Source organism: Pseudopodoces humilis, chromosome 17, assembly GCF_049639895.1.
Source record: "Pseudopodoces humilis isolate 2021_Gansu_Grassland_sample_001 chromosome 17, ASM4963989v1, whole genome shotgun sequence".
Lineage (NCBI taxonomy): Eukaryota > Metazoa > Chordata > Aves > Passeriformes > Paridae > Pseudopodoces > Pseudopodoces humilis.
The window spans coordinates 3,269,511-3,288,818 of NC_142216.1; the positions used below are offsets into that span (position 1 = coordinate 3,269,511).

At 61.6% G+C, this 19,308-nt stretch overlaps 1 protein-coding gene across 6 annotated transcripts; it reads right to left on the reverse strand.

The window, feature by feature from the left end:
• Positions 1-2,258: 2,258 nt before the first annotated feature.
• Positions 2,259-19,091, reverse strand: PDLIM7 (PDZ and LIM domain 7). Of its 6 annotated transcripts, XM_088063731.1 has the most exons (25): positions 19,001-19,036; positions 17,654-17,760; positions 14,202-14,353; positions 13,865-13,895; positions 12,248-12,264; positions 11,513-11,667; positions 11,158-11,194; positions 10,536-10,574; positions 10,276-10,430; positions 9,889-9,925; positions 9,200-9,238; positions 8,927-9,081; positions 8,547-8,583; positions 8,049-8,087; positions 7,765-7,919; positions 7,379-7,415; positions 6,550-6,588; positions 6,270-6,427; positions 5,888-5,924; positions 4,921-4,979; positions 4,602-4,836; positions 4,344-4,524; positions 4,069-4,189; positions 3,485-3,600; positions 2,259-3,196 (listed from the first exon to the last, which is right to left on the reverse strand). In XM_088063731.1, the coding sequence occupies exons 2-25, from the start codon at positions 17,756-17,758 to the stop codon at positions 3,110-3,112; spliced, it is 2,223 nt and encodes a 740-aa protein (XP_087919857.1). In that variant the 5' UTR covers positions 17,759-17,760; positions 19,001-19,036; the 3' UTR covers positions 2,259-3,109. The 6 variants fall into 6 exon arrangements, with proteins under 6 accessions (XP_087919857.1, XP_087919852.1, XP_087919855.1 ...); XM_088063726.1 differs by lacking the exon at positions 9,200-9,238 and having other exon boundaries at positions 19,001-19,091; XM_088063729.1 differs by lacking the exons at positions 8,547-8,583; positions 8,927-9,081; positions 9,200-9,238 and having other exon boundaries at positions 19,001-19,091.
• Between the last annotated feature and the right edge of the window lie 217 nt (positions 19,092-19,308).

Sequence of the window (19,308 nt, forward strand, 5' to 3'; positions counted from 1 at the left end):
CCATCCCCAGATTCTCTCCTACCCCACGTCCGCTACACCCAGGGGAGGTGGCACACCGGGCTTCCTGCGCCCTCAGCTACCCTACGCCGAGCCCCCGTGCCCAAGGTTTCCTCTCCAAGGACACGGCACCGTAGGCTGTGCCCTACGCACTGACCCAGGTCAGTGGATACAGCCTTTTTGGGGGCCTCTCTGCTGCCCGTCTGCCCCTCCATCCCCACCACTCCAAGCCCCCTTCAGAGCCCTGCCAGGCTGTGTCCGCAAGCCCCTTTTCCGGGAGGTTTTGCCTCTTTGTGAACCCACACCTGTTTTTGCACTGACCCGCGCAGGGCTCTGCAGGGACTCCCGGCCAGATCTTAACGCTCCTGCCAGGACAGGCAGCGATTCTGCCCCCAGCACTGCCCCCAGCCCGGACCAGCACCGCGCTGGAGAGGTCTCTATGCCAGAGCAGCAATGGAGTACGCACAGGGCCTGATTCCTGCAGCTTGGGGATGTCGCTCGAGTGACTCGTCCCAAGACAAGCCCTTCAGAGCAGCCCGTGGATGACCCCAAAGGGACATGGGACAGGGTGCCGCGGGCCCTGGCTGTGCCGCCCGCTCCCCCCACGCCCTCCTTGCACCAGCATTTCCGAGCGAGGCCAGTCCCGGAGCCGCCCTAAGAGGCTGTGAGAGTTTGGGAGCAGCTGTGGAGCAGCTGCCGGGGCCAGCGCGGGGGCTGGGGCCGGGGCAGGCACCCCACAAGCGGCTCAGATGGCTTTGGGGGGGGATGTGCTGGGACCCTACTCAGGGACTGTGGTGGGAGCTCTGAGCCTGCCGCCGCCAGGCTTTGTTCTCGGAGCAGCGAGGCTGCAGCCCCTCCCAAGGCTCCACCTCCGCAGACCACCCGAGACCCTCCTTCCGCTGCCTGAGCACAAGCTCCTCACATGGTGCGCAGAGCTGGTGGGCAAGAAATGCCCTTGGCAAAGCGCAGAGGCACCTTGGGTGGTAGAGGCGTCATCAGGAGGCCCCAGAGGCAACAGGGAACGATCCGAGCTAAGCTCCCCACGAGCGCAGAGCTTGCAGTGGCACAAGGGGATGCTTGGGAGATGCCGGGGAGAGGCAGGTCGGCTGTAGCACCCTGGCTCTGCCCTGGCCTTGCTCCACAGCTGGGCACCCCGGGGCAGAACCTGTTCCCACACCATGCTACCCCAACGGGCTCCGTCCCGCACGACTGCCTGCCCCTGCCCCTTCCCTGCCCTCCACTCACGAGTCGCTGTCCAGCCACGCCAGGGTTGGCTCAGGGGCTGCCCACGTGAGGCCACAGCCACCTCACCTTCTCCTGTGCTTCCTCTGACCTTGGCTGCACAGCTGGGACTCACACAAAGGCACTCAGCCCTGCTCCTGCTGGCCCTGCCAGGCAGGCACCAGCTGTTTCTGTCCCTTGTTGCACCCGTGTCCTGCTGCATCTCAGTGTGACCATCCCATTGCTCTCATGTGCCCGAGCCCCAGCCTGTCCTTATCCCTTGACTTTCCTCGCCCCATCTTTGATGTGCTTTTGCACTCCTGGAACTGGCAGTGAGAAGATGTGGCACCGCAGCCCAGATCCGGGTGATGCCAGGAGGCATTTGGCTTCCCACAGCCAGCTCCTGCCCCCGGCAGAACCTTCCAGTAGATGAGCAAGACAATTTTCCTTACAATTGCTCATCATGGCAAGAGCTGCAATTATTAATGACCGCTCCAGCTGTCAGAGTGGAGAGGGAGGAGAACATCCACTTCCCCCCACCCGCTGCCCTCGAGCCCGTTCCAGCCGGAGGTGCCGGCGTGGCCTCACACCCGTCCTTCGGGACGGCAGCTGCATCGCGTGAGCGAACGCTTGGCTGCTCCACGCTGGAGAACACCCAGAGCTGCTGCACGTGGCCCATGTGTGCCCCGTGACTCCTCATCCCCTCTACAGGACTCAAGGCCAGGGCACAGGGACCAGAGGACACTGCTAGACCGCTAAGGTCTGGCCCCTTCTCCATCTCTCCTTGCTGCATTTTGCCCCCCAGATTAATTACTGCCTCCATTAGCGGTCCTGCCTGCTACAAGAGGGATGACCCAGTCGACACAAGGGGTCAAGCCTGGGCTGACGTGGGCAGAGGAGGAGAAATCTGAGGTGAAGATTTTCCCTGGAAAGCTGGAAAGAGCTGAGTCAGGCCCCAGAGGGAGCGGGATGAGGGCACAGCATGACCTTCCCAGCCGGCCGCACCTCACTCGGCAAAACCACTGGCCTGGAGACAGCCGGCACTTGCAGAGACGTGTTTATTAAAGGCACTAAAAGCACCGTGGCTACATCAGCGCAGCCTGACCGGAGGGTGTGGGTTGGGGGGGAGGCATTGATGGCCCCAGGATGGCAATGGCAGAGAGCTCTTTGGTAGGAAGCTGTGCCCAAGCCTTGCAGGAGCAGCCGTCTGGCTGGGCTGGCCATCAGCACATGCTGCCAGCCCACAGCTGGGCCACGCCGGGCTGGGGGTGCGGCGAGCCCCAGGGGAGCAGAGGGCCAGCAGGGTGGGGGGCACGAGGCCCAGATGCCTCTGGAATGCAAGGGGCAGGAAGCCACCGGGGCAGGAAGGCACCAGGGCAGTTTGAGGGGTGGCTGGAGTGTTGTCATGAGCAGGGCCCCAGCAGGGGAGCAGGGCCAAGTCTCCAGCCCCAAGCACACAGCAGGGAAGGTGGTGGAGAGTGAGACAGGAACTGGTCCTCACTCACTCAAGGATGTGTAAGGAGTATCCCTGCCCCTGCACTGAGCTGCCAGGCAGAAAGAGAGCAGCCCAGCTGTGGCAGACCCCTCCAACTCCAGCCTCAGCATGGTTATGCCCACCATGCAGCATGGCTCAGGGGCAGGAGGATCCATGCAGAATCCCCTTCCCCAGGCTCCTAGGGCCAGTTGAGAAGCATGTAAGAAGCCACCCAGCGATAAGGAGCGCTGGACCCAGCACTGTATCTGGCTGGAGTTGAGCCAGAAGCTGCCAGGAAAGAGGCAGGAGCAAGGGGAAGGGCCAAGGGCCCAGCCTGGCTCCCTGGGGCCAGCAGGGCAAGGGGAGAGGAGCATGCAGGGCCAGGGGCATGTGTGGGCACAGCTGAATTCCCACTCCTCACACGTGGGAGAAAGCATGGCTCTTGCACAGTGGCTTGTCCTTCTTGGAGTAGAATGTCTTCCCTTCCAGGTTGGTCTGGCAGATCTGGGGAGGAGAGTGAAGGTGGTCAGGTTGGGGGCCTGAGTCAGCCTCTGGATCCCCCACAGCTCAGCACTGCTGTCACACAGGGACCAGGGACCACTGCACATGGCCCTAGGGCACTGCCAGGGACCAGAAGGCTCAGAGCAGAGTCCCAAGCCCCCAGAATGGAGGCAAGTAGGAAAAATCTTGTGGCAGCAGGTCCGCTGTGCTGCTGGCGTGCCCCACCCAGAGCAGGACAGTTGGGGAGAGGCACAGGCTCTGAACAGTCAGGGAGGGAGGCACACAGCTCACCGCACAGACAAAGCAAGTGTCATGCCAGCTGAACCCCAGCGCCTCCAGGAACCGGTCCCCAGCATCGATCTTGAAGTCACAGCCACGGCACTTGGTGCCAAACATCTTCTCATAGTCTGTGAGGAAAGGCAGAGCCCAGGTCAGCACTTCCAGGCACTACAGCTACTCATGTCAGCAGAGCAGGGCTGCAGCTCAGCCGGGATCCCACAGGCACAGCCTGGGGACAACTCTGCCAGCCCCCATCCAGGTGAGGTAATGCCCAGACAGCTGGGAGAGGCGCAGGGTGGCCCGGCCACCACAGGGCTCCAGCAGGAGGAGGAGAACCTCATCTCCCAGGATGCAGCACTCGCTTTGATGTACATCCTCCCTCATTGCCATGGCAACATAGGAGCGATGGCACTACCCTGCAGCTAGGGAGAGCCAGGATGGAGGGCTCAGGGCTGTGGGATTGGGGTCTCTGTGCTTCCCACTGCCCAGGGAGAGCCCTTCAGAGCAGACTCTGCCCCCAGCCCTGTGCGCAGCTGCTGAGTCCCAGTGGTGCCCCAGGGCCACATGAGGTGACATGTAGGGTCCCTGGGTCCTACCTCTCTCACAGTAGGGCTGTCCCTCCTCCATGTAGAAGGCTCGGTTGCGGATGGGAGTTTTGCAGGCGTTGCAGGTGAAGCACTGCACGTGCCAGGTCATCTTCAGTGCGTGCATCACCTCCTGGAGAGGAGCCACTGTCAGCCAAGGGCAGGGGCACCAAGGGTGGGAAGGGACAAGGAATCCCGAGATGGGACCGTGGTGGGAAGGGACAGAGCCAGGCACTCACAGCAGAGGGCAAGGACAGGAGATGGAGGGCAGGCTGAGGGACACTCACCCCAGTGATCTTCTTCTTGCACTTAGCGCAGCTGGGTGCGTAGCGCGTGTCATAGCACTTGGGGCAGAAGATGGAGCCTTTCTCCTCAAAGAAGCCACCCTCATCCAGCACCTTCCTGCACTGGCAGCAGGTGAACTCCTCGGGGTGGTAATAATGTCCCAGCGCCACGAGGTACCGTCCCCTGTGGCAGGACAGAGCCACGTCAGCCACGCCGGGGCCTGGGATGCTGGCGTGGCGGTGGTGGCAGCCAGGGCTCACCTGATGACCTTGTTGCACTTGTAGCAGAGCGGGGTGCGGCCGGGCCCCTCGGGGGCTTGCTGGGCCGCCTGCACGATGGAGCTGCGGTTCTGCATGGGGGTTGGTGTGGCTGGCTGGCTGTGCTTGCTCACCACCGTGCTCGTCTTGTCCGGGGCGTAGCGCTCGGCAAACGAGGGGTCCACAGCCCAGGGTGGGCGGCTGGTGGGGCTGGGGGTGGCACTGGGGGTCCTGGGGGCTGCACATACACACAAGACTTAAGGACAGTGCTCCTGATCCCTCGGCAGCCCCTCCCCAAAAAGCCCAGAGGTGTTTTGCTCACCCAGTCCTGGTTCAGTTTTCATTGTTGCTCCTGGGGAAGGGTCCGGCACGGAGACCTGGCTACAGAACAAGCAGTTAATCCAGCCTGCCCTGCTTGCCCCCACTGCCCGGGGGTGCAGGCAGGGCTCCCCACCCCAACAAGCAGGAGGGAGCTGGCCAAGCCCTCATACCCAGCAGTAGCTGGTTTAGTGATGAGGTACTGAGCCAAGGGCCTTCAGTCCTGCCAAGACACAGCACCCCCAGGGTCTCTGGTACCTACTGGGGTGGTCTGGGGAGTGGCAGGAGGGAGGGTTCTGGGCTTCTCCACACTGACCAGGCACCCCAGGGACCACACAGACTTTGGCTGCCTACTAATATGTGATGATCACCCCCAGTCTCATTGGGGTGCAGGGGCATGTGGACATGACCTGATGCAGGGAGCCCCAGGGTCCAGCTCAGCAGCGCTGGGAACAGGCAGGGCAAGCCAGGGCTAGAGAGGCACAGCCCACTGAAAGAGGGGGGACAGGGAAACAGGGAGAGCCAGTGGCTCTGTGCCTCTCCAAGACAAACTCAAAAAGGAGATGACAACAAACCAAACTTTTATTTGTATCAGAGTAAACTGGGTAAAGCTCATACCCAAGGGCCATGGCACCAGGGCAGGAGATGTCACAGTGAGGTAAGGGCAAAAAATGGGGTGCTGTCCAGAACCCCACAGAACAAGAAACAACCCTGACAAGCTGGTGGCATCCATGAGCTCAGCCCTGCAGCCCCACACCAGGCTTGCAGGACACTGTGCCCCAGGTCCAGTTGCTGCCCAAACATCACAACAACCCAGTGAGTTTTGGCCAGTGCCATCAGCCACTCCCAACCCACTGTTTCTGGGACACCACGGCGCAGCTCAGCATTCCCAGCTGAGGGGCAGCAATGCCCAAGAAGTTCCTCCCAGGACATGCAGCCCCTCAGCTCCTGCTGCCACACACTCCCCTTACCTGGGCTTCCTAACAAACACATCATCATGATCCTCCACTGAGTGCAGCAGGAAAGAAAGGAGGAAACAAGTCAGTCCTCACAGACCGAGGCCCGGGCACAAGAAGAGGGAAAAGGGAAAAGAGGAAATCCAACCTCTCCTCCCACCAACCCCTGCCCCAAAACAAAGCCCTGCCCGGCCACAGGGCAGACCAAGGCCCCAGACCGGTGTCACCACCACGAGACCACGCACAGCCCCAGGCAGCTCCCACTGACTCAGCCACCCCACAGGGACCACATGGGACCAAAACCAACACTCCAGTGCCACTCCAGACTCTGCAGGACCCTGGCAGCCCAGGGAGAGTCCAGCACCCCCAGTCAGTGCCAGGCCCTGAGGGAACTCACTGCTGCTGTCAGTGCCCGTCAGCTGGGCCAGTTTGCGGAAGGTGCGGGACTGCGAGGTCCCGGTGCGGGGCTGCCAGTCCTCAGCATCCTCTATCAGTCGCAGCTTCCCAGGGTTGCACCCAGGGGTGCTGGGGGGCTCCAGGGGCTGTGGGGACTGTCTGTGAGTGACAGAGGGCAGGAGTTCAGCCAGCACAAAGCACAGACCCTGCTCTAGAACTGGGGAGCACTCCAAAAGGTGCCCTGGCACATGGCAACACCTCTGCCAGACACTGGCACTCACCGCTGCTCTACTGTGCCCCAGCTGGACCCATGGGAATCCCTGTGGCATCAGAAAAAATGGTGGCACAGCAGTCAGGGGCTGTTCCATGGCTCAGCCCATGGTTCCTGTATGCACTCACAACCTCAGAGATACAAGAACCTCATGGAAATGCCAACAGCATTCACTCCTGACCAGCCTTGCAGTGATTCCATCATCCCATATATCGTGCCCCAGGTACAGTGCCTGCCCTGTGACTCCAAAAATGCCCAGCAAAGTGTGGTGTCACCATCCACCCCTACACACTGTGTCCAGCACACTGTGCTGCACATTGCCCTCCCCAGCTTGGTGTCAGCAGTGCCCAGCAAGTCTTGCCTGCACACCCATTTGGGGGCAAACTGTCTGCCCGGTGGGTGTCCAGGCAGGAACCTCCCAAGGTGAAGGTCAAAGCAGTGGCTGAGCTCTGGCAGTGCCTGTTGTGGGGTGAGCACAGGGTGGGCTCTGCAGCTCCACCACCAGCTCAGCTCTGGGAGAGGGAAAGGACACAGAGGGAGAGAAGAACCCACAACAGGGCAAAGAGTTTGCTCAGAGTCATGAGAAGTAGTGATGCTGACGGGAAATGAGCCAGCAGCTCTCACCCAGCTCTGCCACACCAGGCTCACAGGACAGTGGGCCCCAGGTGGAGGTGCTACCCAGCACCTCCCAACATCCCACAGCCAGCTTTTCCCAGTGCCATCAGCCTCCTCCACTCCTTGTATGCCCAAAAGGCTAAGGTGCAGCTCAGCATCCCCAGCTCAGAGCCAGCAGTGCCCAGACACCTGGGACATGCAGCCTCAGCACATGCTCCCCTTACCTGGGCTTTTTAATTAATTCATCCTCACCATCCTCCACTGAGTGCAGCAGGAGAGAAAGGGGGAGATGGAGTCAGTCTGCAGTGACTGATGCCCAGGAAAAGCAGAAAAGGAAAGGAGGAAAACCAACCTCCCATTCACCATCCCCTCACCCCATTGCACATCCCTGCTTGGCAATGGGGCAGAGCACAGCCCCAGACCAGCAGCACCACCAGGAGCCCACACACAGCCCTGGGCAGCTCCCATGGCTCACCTGCCCTCAGGGAGTTACTTGGAGTTACAAAACCCAAACTCCCAGGTGCTACATCACCCCACTGCCTCTCCCAACTTCTGGTTACCCCAAAACAGTCTGGATCCCCAGCCAGCACCAGGCCCTGAGGGAACTCACTGCCATCTGTGCCCGTCAGCTGGGCCAGTCTGCGGAAGGAGCGGGACTGCGAGGTCCCGGTGCGGGGCTGCCAGCCCTCAGCATCCTCCAACATCCGCAACTTCCCAGGATCACACCCGGGGGTACTGGGGGACTCCAGAGGCTGCTGGGGCTGCCTGTGAGTGACAGAGGGCAGGAACTCAGCCAGAAAAAAGCACAGGCCCTGCCCAACACTGCAGCACAGGGCAGTGCTTCCAAAGGTGACCTGGCACATGCCAACACCTCGGCCAGATCCTGGCACTCACCGCTGCTCCACTGTGCCCCAGCTGGACCCATGGGAATCCCTGTGACATGGGAAAAAACAGCAGCACAACAGTCACTGTTTGACCATCCCTGCCATATGCACCCACAGCCCCATGGAGGCACAAGCCACGTGGAAATACTGACCAGCAGCCTTGCAGCTGCTCCACGGCCAAACAGGACGCAAAACACCAAGGCCAGTTGCTTCCCAGCACCTCCCAACATCTCCAGCAAGGTGTTGTGACTGTCACCAGCCACCCCTACCCAGGTGGGTGCTTGGGGCAGGATGCTCCTGAAGTGACAGAGCAGTGGCTGAGTGCTGGATGTGCTCGTTGTGCAGCATACAAAAGCACCTCAAGTCAGGGAGAGGGGACAGAGAGGGAGGGAAGAACCCCCAGCAGTGCAAAGAGCACCCCCAGAGTGACTACAAGCAGCAAAGGTGAAGTGGCTGTGCGGGCTGAGCCTGACATGGGCACCTTGTGGTTCCTGCTGATGCCCCTTACCTGGGCTTTTTAACAGGCTCTTCCTCACCATCATCCACTGAGCACACCAGAAGAGAAAGAGGGAGATGGAGTCAGTCTGTGGCAACTGAGGCCCAAGCACAGCAAGAAGGAAAGGGAAGGGAAAGGAAGGAAAAATGCCCTCTCCTCCCACTGCACCCCTGCCCCAACACACAGGGCAGAGCAGGGCTCCAGCCCAGCAGCACCACCACGAGTCCACACAGCCCTGAGCAGCTCCCGCTGGTTCAGCTGCCACAAAGGGCCCAAATGGGGTCAAAACCAATGCCCTGATGTAACAACACACCATGGCCTCTATCCAGTTGCCCCAGCAAAGCTGGGCACACCTGGGCAGTCAGCCAGTGCCAGGCCCTGCGGGAACTCACTGCTGCTTGCGCCCACCAGCCGGGCCAGTTTGCGGAAGGAACGGGACTGGGACGTCCAGGTGTGGGGTTTTGAGTCGTCAATGTCCTCTAACATCCGCAGCTTCACAGGGTCACACACAGTGTCACTGGGGAGCTCCAGCAGCTGTGGGGGCTGCCTGTGAGTGACAGAGGGCAGGAGCTCAGCACCAGGACTGGACCTTGCTCTGGAACAGGGCAGCACCCCTAAAGATGCCCTGGCATATGCCAACACTTCTGCCCGAGTCTGGCACTCACCGATGTTGCCCCGTGCCCCAGTTGGACCCATGGGCATCCCTGTGATATCAGAAAGAATGGTGGCACAACAATGTCTGACCAGCCCATCTCTCCCCATATGCATCCACAGTCCCAGAGACACAAGAGCCTTGTGGAAATGCTGACAGCACTCACTCCTGATCAGCCCTGCAGCCATTCCATGGCCCCACATGACATTGTGCCCCAGGTCTGGTTTAGTTCCCTACCCTGCAACTCCCGACACCCCCAGCAAGGTGCTGTCAGTGCAAGCAGCCACCCCTGCCCACTGCATCCAGCACATCTTGGCCTCCCCAGCTTGGTGCCAGCAGTGCCCAGCGGGTCCTGCCTGAGCACCCTGCATGAGGACACCTCATCTGGGGACAGCCTGCCTGGCTAGTGGGTGTCTGGGCAGGACCCTCCTGAGGTGACCGTCAGAGCAGCAGCTGAGCACTGGCAGTGCCTGTTGTGGGGTGAGCACAGGGCAGAGCCTGTGGCTCTGCCAAAAGCTTGGCTCTAGGAAGAGGAAAAGGACAGGACAGAGGGTAGAGGATAAGGAGAAGAGAAAAAACAGCAACAGGGCAAGAGCTTCCCCTGAGTGACTGCAAGCAGTGACAGAGAACAAGCCTAGTGGGCTGAGCCCAGGGTGGGCACCCTGTGGCTCCTGCTGCTGCCCTGGCACACGCTTCCCTTACCTGGGCTTTTTAATTAATTCATCCTCACCATCCTCCACTGAGTGCAGCAGGAAAGAAAGGAAGAGATGGAGTCAGTCTGCAGCAACTAAGGTCCAGGAAAAGCAGAAAAGGAAAGGAGGAAAACCAGCCTCTCCACTCACCATCCCCTCACCCCATTGCACATCCCTGCTTGGCAATGGGGCAGAGCACAGCCCCAGACCAGCAGCACCACCAGGAGCCCACACACAGCCCTGGGCAGCTCCCATGGCTCACCTGCCCTCAGGGAGTTACTTGGAGTTACAAAACCCAAACTCCCAGGTGCTACATCACCCCACTGCCTCTCCCAACTTCTGGTTACCCCAAAACAGTCTGGATCCCCAGCCAGCACCAGGCCCTGAGGGAACTCACTGCCATCTGTGCCCGTCAGCTGGGCCAGTCTGCGGAAGGAGCGGGACTGCGAGGTCCCGGTGCGGGGCTGCCAGCCCTCAGCATCCTCCAACATCCGCAACTTCCCAGGATCACACCCGGGGGTACTGGGGGACTCCAGAGGCTGCTGGGGCTGCCTGTGAGTGACAGAGGGCAGGAACTTCAGCCAGCACCAAGCACAGACCCTGCTTCAGCACAGGGCAGTGCTGCCAAAGGCGCCCTCACCAGATCCTGGCACTCACCACGGCTCCACTGTGCCCCAGCTGGACCCATGGGCATCCCTGTGATATTGGAAAGAACAGTAGCACAACACTCAGTATCTGACCACAGCACAGCCCATCCCTCAGAAATACACTCCAGAACTAGGAGAAGTCAAAGACACTCACCCAGCTCTGCCCCGCCATCCTGCTGCCCCACGACAGGCTCACAGCACATTGTCCAATTGCTGCCTAGCACCTCCCAATACCCCCAGCAAGGTGTTGTCAGTGCACCAGCCTTCTCATCCCTTTTCCTCAAGAAGCAATGGCAGAGCTTGGCCTCCCCAGCTTGTGCCAGCAGTGCACAGCAGGTTCTACCCAGCACTGGACATTTTGTCTGGCCAGTGGGTGTCCTGGCAGGACTCTCCCAAGGTGATGGCCAGAGCAGTGGCTGAGCTCTGGCCATGCCCACTGTGGGGTGAGTGCAGGGTGAGCTCTGCACCTCCACCAACAGCTCAACTCTTGGAGAGGGAGAGAAAAAACAGCAGCAGAGCAAAGAGCTTCCCCTGAGTGACTGCAAGCAGCAAGAGAGAACCAGGCATGTGGGCTGAGCCTGGGGTGGGCACCTTGTGGCTCCTGCTGCTGCTCCAGCACATGCCCCCCTTACCTGGGCTTTTTAATAAGCTCTTCCTCACCATCCTCCACTGAATGCAGCAGGAGAGAAAGGGGGAGATGGAGTCAGTCTGCAGCAACTGAGGCTCAGAGACAGCGGAAAGGGAAAAGGACCTCTCCTCCCAATGCCCACCTGCCCAAACACACAGCCCTGCCTGGCCATGGGGCAGAGCACAGTTCCAGCCCAGCAACACCACCACGAGCCCACACAGCCCCAGGCAGCTCTGCCTGGCTTTACTGCCCCGTAGGGCCAAAACCAACACTCCACGAGGCACCAAAGCCTTTATCCAGCTGCAGTTTCCCCAGCAAAGCTGGGCAGTCAGCCAGTGCCAGGCCCTGTGGGAACTCACTGCTGTCTGCGCCCACCAGCCGCGACAGTTTGCGGAAGGAACGGGACTGGGAGGTCCAGCTGTGGGGCTTTGAGTCGTCAATGTCCTCTAACATCCGCAGCTTCACAGGGTCACACACAGGGGTGCTGGGGGACTCCAGCAGCTGTGGGGGCTGCCTGTGAGTGACAGAGTCATCTGTCAAATCTGACAGATCTCCTGAGGCTGTCCCCCACCTTCCCCAGCACAGAATCACAGCACACCAGTTCCAGAGATGCCACACCTTGTCTTACTCCCCACCCCACAACTCCTCCCTCAAAAAGGCTGGGCCTGTGAAGGATTGACTCTGGAATGACCACCACCACTCCTGGCAATTTGAAACTGGCCCCAAGGGCCAGAAAGAGAAAGGACAGCGCAAGAATAAGCCAAGGTCAAAAAAACACCATCAGGGAAGCTGTACCACAGCTGTTTATGGCAGTGCCACCTGGCTCCGGGCACCGTGCCCAGCACAGCCCATCAGCCCTTGCCCAGCACAGCCACATCCTGGGGAATGGATCACACACAAGACACTCCAGGGCCCCAGCAGCTGGCAGAGACAGGCAGCTGTCCTCTCTACACTGGGGGCCAGGAGTGACCCACCCACATGGGCAGAGCAGCACCTGCTGCCCATCCCAGGCTGGCCCTGCCCCAGAGGACGGGGCACTGGCAGGGAAGAGGCATGCAGGGAGGATAGAGAGAGAAGGTAAAAGGCTTACTGACTTGTCAAGGTTCAGCACCTGTAGGGAGAGGGAAAGAGAAAGGGAGGAGAGAAAGAAAGAAAAAGGAAAGTGAAATTAGATCTGCAGCACCCAAGAAGTTTCCAGAGCTCACCCATGGCCTGCATTAGTCCCCCTATCCCTGAATCTCACACAAAACTCGCCCAGGGCTGAGAGCACACTGGGAGCACAGGGGCAGATGCCAGCAGACCAGACTGTGCTCCCTTGGCCTCCAGAACAGGCCTGGATGCCCAGGGCAGTCAATGCCACATCCCACCCCATTGCCCAGATCCTATGGCATCTCTGGCAGGAGGAGCAGGGACCAGCAGCTGCTGGACACATGCAGCAGAGCCAGGGGAGAACCATGGGTCAGGGCTGGAGGCCATCACTCTGCCCAGCCCCTTCCTGCAGCCAGGGGAACAGCAGGACTTCCCCAGGCAGGCACCAGCTGCTGGGCACAGACAGCCACCATTTCCCTGCCACTGCAGACGCCAGCCAGTGTCCTGCCACAGCCACTGTGTCAAGCCTGGCAGGAGTCCCCACAGGCTGACACGTCGCTGAGCACGGGACCGGCACAAGCGTGGCTGCGTGTCCCTGTGTGTGACACTTCTGCTGTGCCACCTCAGCACCAGCCACCAGTTGCTCCGGCACGGGCACTGTCACCCGCTCCCACCCAGGGTGCCTGGCATGCAAGGCGCAGCAGGGCTGGGCAGCAGGCTCCCCCCGATCCTCAGGGAGCAGGATGGACAGCAACATACCCGTTGTGCTGGGGGGTGCAGGCGGGCGCCAGGGGCGCGTACGTCACGGGTTTCGTCACCAGCCCGGGCCGTGGGTTCGGAGGTGAGCCGGCCCCGAAGGGCCGAGCTGTTTTGTTGAGGGCAGTGCTGGGAGCGAAGTTATATTTCAGGGGTTCAGAGCAGGGGAGTGAGTCCTGAGCGAGACAAAACACACAGACACGGGCTCACACGTCAAGCAGCATGCAAGGGGCAGCCCTGGGCCAGGCAGCGCAGCAGGCAGCCAGGTAGGAAAGCTGGACAGCACGTGCACCTTGGAGACCAGGCTCTGCCAGGCCGGCACTCACTCCACTGGGCACCTGGCCCAGCGATAGCAGGTCACAAACCCAGGCTGAGGGTCATTTGAAGATTAGTAGGTGCCCCGGACACTCGCTGCTGCCCGTGGCAGGGCGGTGCATGCACACACGCCGACTGCAACCATCCCGTGGCACAAAGCTCAATACATGCAGGTGGCTTCAGGAGCCACCCGTCACCAGCCCCAGCCCTGCCTCCCTGTGCCAGGGCACTCCCCAGCACTAGCAAACACGGTGCTGCACCTGCCCGGCCTCCTCCCCTGTGCTGGCCCCTCTGCATCTCTGCCCACACCCAGCACCAGCAGGGGCACAGGCAGTCTGGGCCCAGGCACCTACAGGGCAGATCCCACTCCCTCTGATCCTCCACAGTGCCAGAGGTCAAAGCTGCTCCTCCAGCTGGGTTTTCTAGACCTCCAAACACACCCCAGCCCCCTAAGAGCCCCAGGAGCAAAGTCCATTTGTTTGACTACACAGAGATTCCCTTTCCCTGAGATGAGGCTGAGCTGCCACTGTGGCACCAGGAGCAACACGTACCTTCTGTGGCTTCCCCAGCTGGTTCTGGGCTCTGCAAGAGAGGAGACAGATGGGCAGGTACTGGAGTTGGTCCAGACACCACCAGCATACTGGTACCCCAGGGATGCAGCACCCAACCAAGGGGAAACATGGCCAGCTGGCACTGCCCTGTGGCTGCAGTCAGGTTGAGCCTTACCCAGGCAAGCAGAGCTCTTGGACACAACCAGGGACTTCTGGCTCTAAGTAAGGAGCATTGATGCTGGGAGATGGTGATGCCAGGAGGTGGCACTGGGCAGAGGGCCCTGATTACACTCCAGTTATATCAGAACCCCAAGTTTCAGGGACCCATGATTCCTACCTGCTCAAGGTGAGGCAAAGCCTGTCCCCACAGGCACGGATCCTGTTCTGGGCCTCGATGTGTGTCATGGCACTGGTGCTCTCCCCATCGATGTACAGCACCCAGTCACCCACTCCCACGCCGGCCTGGGCTGCCTTCCCACCCAGAGTCAGCTGCAGGACAGACAGAGTTAGCGAGAGCAGGAACAGCCAAGCAGTGACAAGGGAGCAGAGGGACATCCTCATGAGGGCAGGGGCCTGCCAAGGCCCAGGATCCCCAGCACAGGACACCACACAGACCTGACCCAGGGGGTAAGTGGGGATCCCCAGATTACTCCCCATTTCCCAGTGCATGAGTCCAGAGCAGCCTCTTCCCTTTGGCAGCAGCAGAAGTCAAAGCACTTCTCTGGGGCGCTGCCCAGCCCCTGCCCTCTGGCATGGCTGGGGACCCTGCCAACACCCCAGGGCCTCATCGCCGTGACGCCAAACACAGAGGCAGTGCTGCCTCAGCCTCGAGAAGAAGCCCAGCCATCCCTTGGAGTCACCCCTGTGGTCCCGGGGCAGGAAGGGAGCACAGTGAGTCAGGGCCCGTTGGGCAGCCCACATCTCACTGCAAACCACAGGCATGTCCAGCCCTTCGCCTGGGGCGGGGAAGGACAGGGGAGGCACCCCTTGGGCACTCCCCCTAACCGCCTGCGCTCCCGTCCCGTTCCCACCAGGCACAGACATTACCTCATTCCCACAGAGGAGCAGGAGCCCTCCCGGGGCAGGGAGACACCCGCCCCCACCCACGTTGCCCCGCTGGGACAGCCGGGAGCACAGCCACAAGTTCCCCTTCCCGGCCACAGTGCCAGGGATGCGCCTTGCCCCTGCCATGGCTCCGTGGCACGGTGTACGTCAACCCCATGCTGGGAAGCAGATGCTGCCCTCCCTTCCCACCAGGGATGCACAGCCAGAGGCGAGCAGAGCCCGCAGCACCGCACACAGCTCCCAGGCACTGACAGACAGACAGACGTGGGCAGGCTGCAGCCATTCCTGCTCCTCCAGCATGGAAGAACTCGAGGCGCTTGGACCCAGACCAAGTATTTCCTCAAGTCCTGTTCGACATGAACATAAAAGGAGCGAGCCAGATTCCCAGCACTGTCAGAGGGCTGAAAAATCCCTGCCACAGAGTCCCAGCCCCTCCTTGCAGAACTCGGCTCACCCTGGGAGCCACACATCCCTTCTCTAGGCCAGCACCACCCTCCATGCAAGGCCAAACACCACATATGGGCTGGATGTGGCCCAGTTCCACCTGCATCCCACTGCTATTCCCAGCAGGACATGGGTACCCCCACCACATACCCCCACACTGGCCTCCCATTCCTCCTGTCTGGCACGGGAGGGTGCCCAGCAGCAGGGATACCCCCAGCTCCTGGCCATGCTGCTGCAAGCCCTAGCTTGCTGCCCTGGAGGGCTGGGGAAGGCATGGGGCGGCTGCTTGGGTTTGGAGGCAGGAGCAGGAATTGGGAGAAGTTTTCACACGACTGCCCAGGAAGGGGAGAGCACGTCAGGCTGCGTCATGAAGCCTCACCCAGCCTGGTCAGCACTTCCCGTCCCCCTCAATGCCGACGTGCAGGAAACCCCTTTGACAGGTGCCAGCTCAGCCAGGAGCCATGGCAGTGCCAGCCCTCCTACTTCCCATCCAGACCTGCTAACCAGGGCTTCCTTCCTCCCCTCTCCACCCAGTCTTTTGTTCCCTGCACCTCCATCACCACTTCCAGAGAGGTGTTCACCTACTGCCCTGTCCAAGGGCTTCCAGGACAGAGACTCCCTCAGCACCTTCCTGCCACTAGCACCAAAGTGCCTCTCCTCTTTCCCAGCTGGCAGATGTGCCACACAGCATCCAGCTATCTGGAGTTCAGTCCTTCTCCCAGCTCCAGCACAGGGACCATGGTTTACAGCCTGCCTAGCCAGGATGTCAGCACCCTAGCAAAGCCCCGTGCCACAGGAGGCGCATGGCAGAGGGCCATGGTGGCATCTCTTTTGTGTGATCAGTGAGCTGAAACAGCCTTACTGCTCACCCAGGGGTGCCACAGCGATGGACACAGCTGAAAGTCAAACCAATCAACACACCAGCGTTGCCCTGTGCTGCCCAGCCCTGCAGTCTTGCAGAGCAGGGCCCCACTGCAGCCCACAAAGCTGGGGCAGGAGACTTTCTTCCAGCCCTCTGCAGCAGGGCCAGCTCACGGGAAGCAGTGGCCAAGGACAGCAGCATGCTCTGGGTCTGGGGATGCCTCTGGAGTGCAGAGCAGAACAGGCTCACACCTTCCCATCGGAGCACACTGCCCTGCCATGCAGCCCAGCATCACCAGAGAGCCCCCAAAGCTGCTGCATCCCCTGGGAATGTCCTCACTGTTCCTGCCCTGCCCAGGACGGCAGCACTGCCCGAGCCTCACCAAGCACTGCTTCACGAGGCCCCTGCCCCAGGCTCTGGGAGGCTCCTCCATGCGACCAGACCCTTTGTTAAGAACTGGCTCGCAGCCAAGAGAAACATTTTTTAGAGAATAAACTCGCTGAAGCCGTCTCTGCGTGCTCAGCAGAGATCAGCAGGCCCCGGGGCAGCGGCACTGGCGACTCCAGCCTCACACAGTGCCCTCAGGGGCCATGCTCCACACTGGGACAGAGATCTGTGCCCTCTGGGACAGGTGTGCAGTGCCCTGCTCGTGCCAGGGGCAGGTCCCCATGCAGCACTTGATGCCACAAGCACAGCTGTCCTTTGAGAAGCAGCCTCCGTGCCAGCTGCCCAAGCGCCAGCGGCACAGGCGATGCAGTCACATTCCAAGGCTTATAAGGCAATTGCGTGGCCAAAGCTGTGGCCAGCACGGGGACCTGCACACACCCAGGGTCAGGCCCGGGAACATTACAACCAGAGAGGCTCAAACCAGCAGCCTTGGGCACAACCAGCTGTGGCACAATGGCTCTCACTGAAGAAACAGGAGAGTTTTGTGGAGGGAGACACATCCCTGTACAGGCAGCACAGCTTCCTCCTCTCCATGCCCATTTCAGGAGTGACCTGAGGCACAGAGCCGGGAGCTGTGCTGTAGAAAGGAGGGCAGAAGAGCACTGGCTAGGTCCTGGGATGCCAAGACCAGTGCTGGGATGCAGACCAGGAAGCCAGTCCCACATCTCAGAGAGCAGATCCCCTCCCGCTGTGGTGGGCACAGTCCGGAAGGGGCCTCCCCTGCCCCCCTCCGCAGAGGCTGTGCAGAATTTCACGTTTCTGCTTACAGCTCTCTGCCCGGAACACCCCCGTGCTGGGCTGCAGCTGATAAGGGACCAAGAAGCCTATGTAGAGCCAGGCAGGGCAGGATGCAGCATTCCCGGGGCCCCAGCTCATCTACATCCCCCATACTGCTCTGCCTCAGCCACTGCGGCCTCCCTCCCACAGAGGCAGGAGGAAGGATGGGTGTCACCAGCTTTGGTTTCTCTTACCCTGGAGATGGAGAGTGGCATGCTGAAATCCTTCCCTCCCTGCAGCCTGAAGCCCCAGGGTGCCGGCCCATTCAGCATCACCTTGTAGGACTCCATGTCACCCATCTCTGCAAGGGAAGAGGGTGTGATCCCGGTATTAGAGTACATGGAAATAATGCAGGGAGAGCAGGCAAGGAGAGGGATCAGTGCCTGGCAGGGTAGGACAGGAGGCAGGTCACGTTTCCAGCTGTAACTCCACCCTGACCATCCTACACTGTGGTTAGAGACGCACCCCAAATCCATCAGCATCTTCTCCAGCGACGTCAGAGCTGAGGGGCCCAGGCTAACACTGACTAGTGCCAGGGAGCCAGGCACAGCCCCGCTGCCACCCACAGTGGAGTGTTTGTGGGCTCTGATTTCCCAAACCTGGGATGTGCTCTCCCTTGCAGCACCCCAGGAATTCCTGCTGCTGAGAGCCAAGGCTGTTCAGACTACAGAGAAGCAACAGCAGGTACAGAAGGATGGGAACCAGAAGCATTTCTGCCGGATGAATTATCAGCAGCAGCACAGGAGCTGCGTGATACCACCCGAGGCGCCTGGCAGAGCAGCCAGGCTGGCGCTCCGGCAGCCGGCCGAGCAGATGCTCCCCGGGATCGAGCCCATCTCCGGCGCTTTGGCAGGAGGGAATCCCGGCGCTCCCCTGCCTGACAGCTGTCAGCCGGCCAAGGCTCCGGACAGATGGGCCAGCACCAGCCTCTTGCCACCCTTTACCTGGAAGAAGCCGCTATACCCCCACGAACGGCCCCAGGACCTCCCTCCCGAGGGCGGACAGGGCCGGCTGCGGGGCTCCGCACGCCTCGCACGGGCCGGCTGCAGGGCCGGGGGCCAGCGTGGCCCCGCTCTCCCCGGGCCGGTGCGGGCTATATAAGGCGTGTAAGACGACACCAGCCCGCTCCCCGCTCGGGAGGGCCGGGGGAAGAGCTGCGTGTCAGGCATTCCCGGCGCCCGGGAGCCGCGCAAGCCCCAGCGAGGCGCCGGGACGGGGCGGCCCGGAGCGGGCGGATACCCCCCACCCCTCCCCGGCGGGACGGCACCCGACTGCACCGGGGGTCCCCACCGTGCACAGGAAGGGCAGCCTTTCTTATTGCTGGGAAACCCCACCCTGACCCGCGGGGGGCCCCGGGACCCCTCCCCATCCCACACCGCCGCCCCTCCCCGGGGTCGGGGACGCCGGCTCTGCCCCACATGGGCCCGACCCTGACCACCCGCCTTCCCCTCAAGCCAGGCCTCAGCTCTCCGCCCCTCACGCCCCCAACCCCTCCGGCAGAGAACGGAGCCCCCCTCCACGGCCCGGCTCCCCGGACTCACTCGCAGCCAGCGGGGCCCGGCGAAGCGGGCGGGAGCGGTGCGGTGCAGCACACACCGACGCGGGACTCGAACCCGGGCACCGCCCCCGCCCGGCCCGGCCGCACCACATATAGGATCGGGAGGGGGTGGAGCCAGAGGGCGCTTCGGCCAATCACCGTGCGCGGCTGTGCCGGCCGGGGCGGGCACGGCGGCGCCCCCTAGCGGGCAGGCCCGAGCTGCCCCCGCCGGCCCCCCCCACCCCCCGCAGCAGCGGCGGAGCCGAGTCCGGGAAGGGCCTTTATTAACCGAGCGGCACCGACGGGCACCGG

Excerpts from the sequence above, each read along its gene's own strand:
- PDLIM7 (XM_088063731.1), bottom strand. The coding sequence starts at position 17,758 with ATGGGTGACATGGAGTCCTACAAGGTGATGCTGAATGGGCCGGCACCC. Across the intron at positions 9,082-9,199 it reads TGGGGCACGGGGCAACATCG|GCAGCCCCCACAGCTGCTGG; the intron begins GTGAGTGCCAGA and ends TGTCACTCACAG. Across the intron at positions 8,088-8,546 it reads GAGCCTGTTAAAAAGCCCAG|GGATTCCCATGGGTCCAGCT; the intron begins GTAAGGGGCATC and ends CCCATGTCACAG.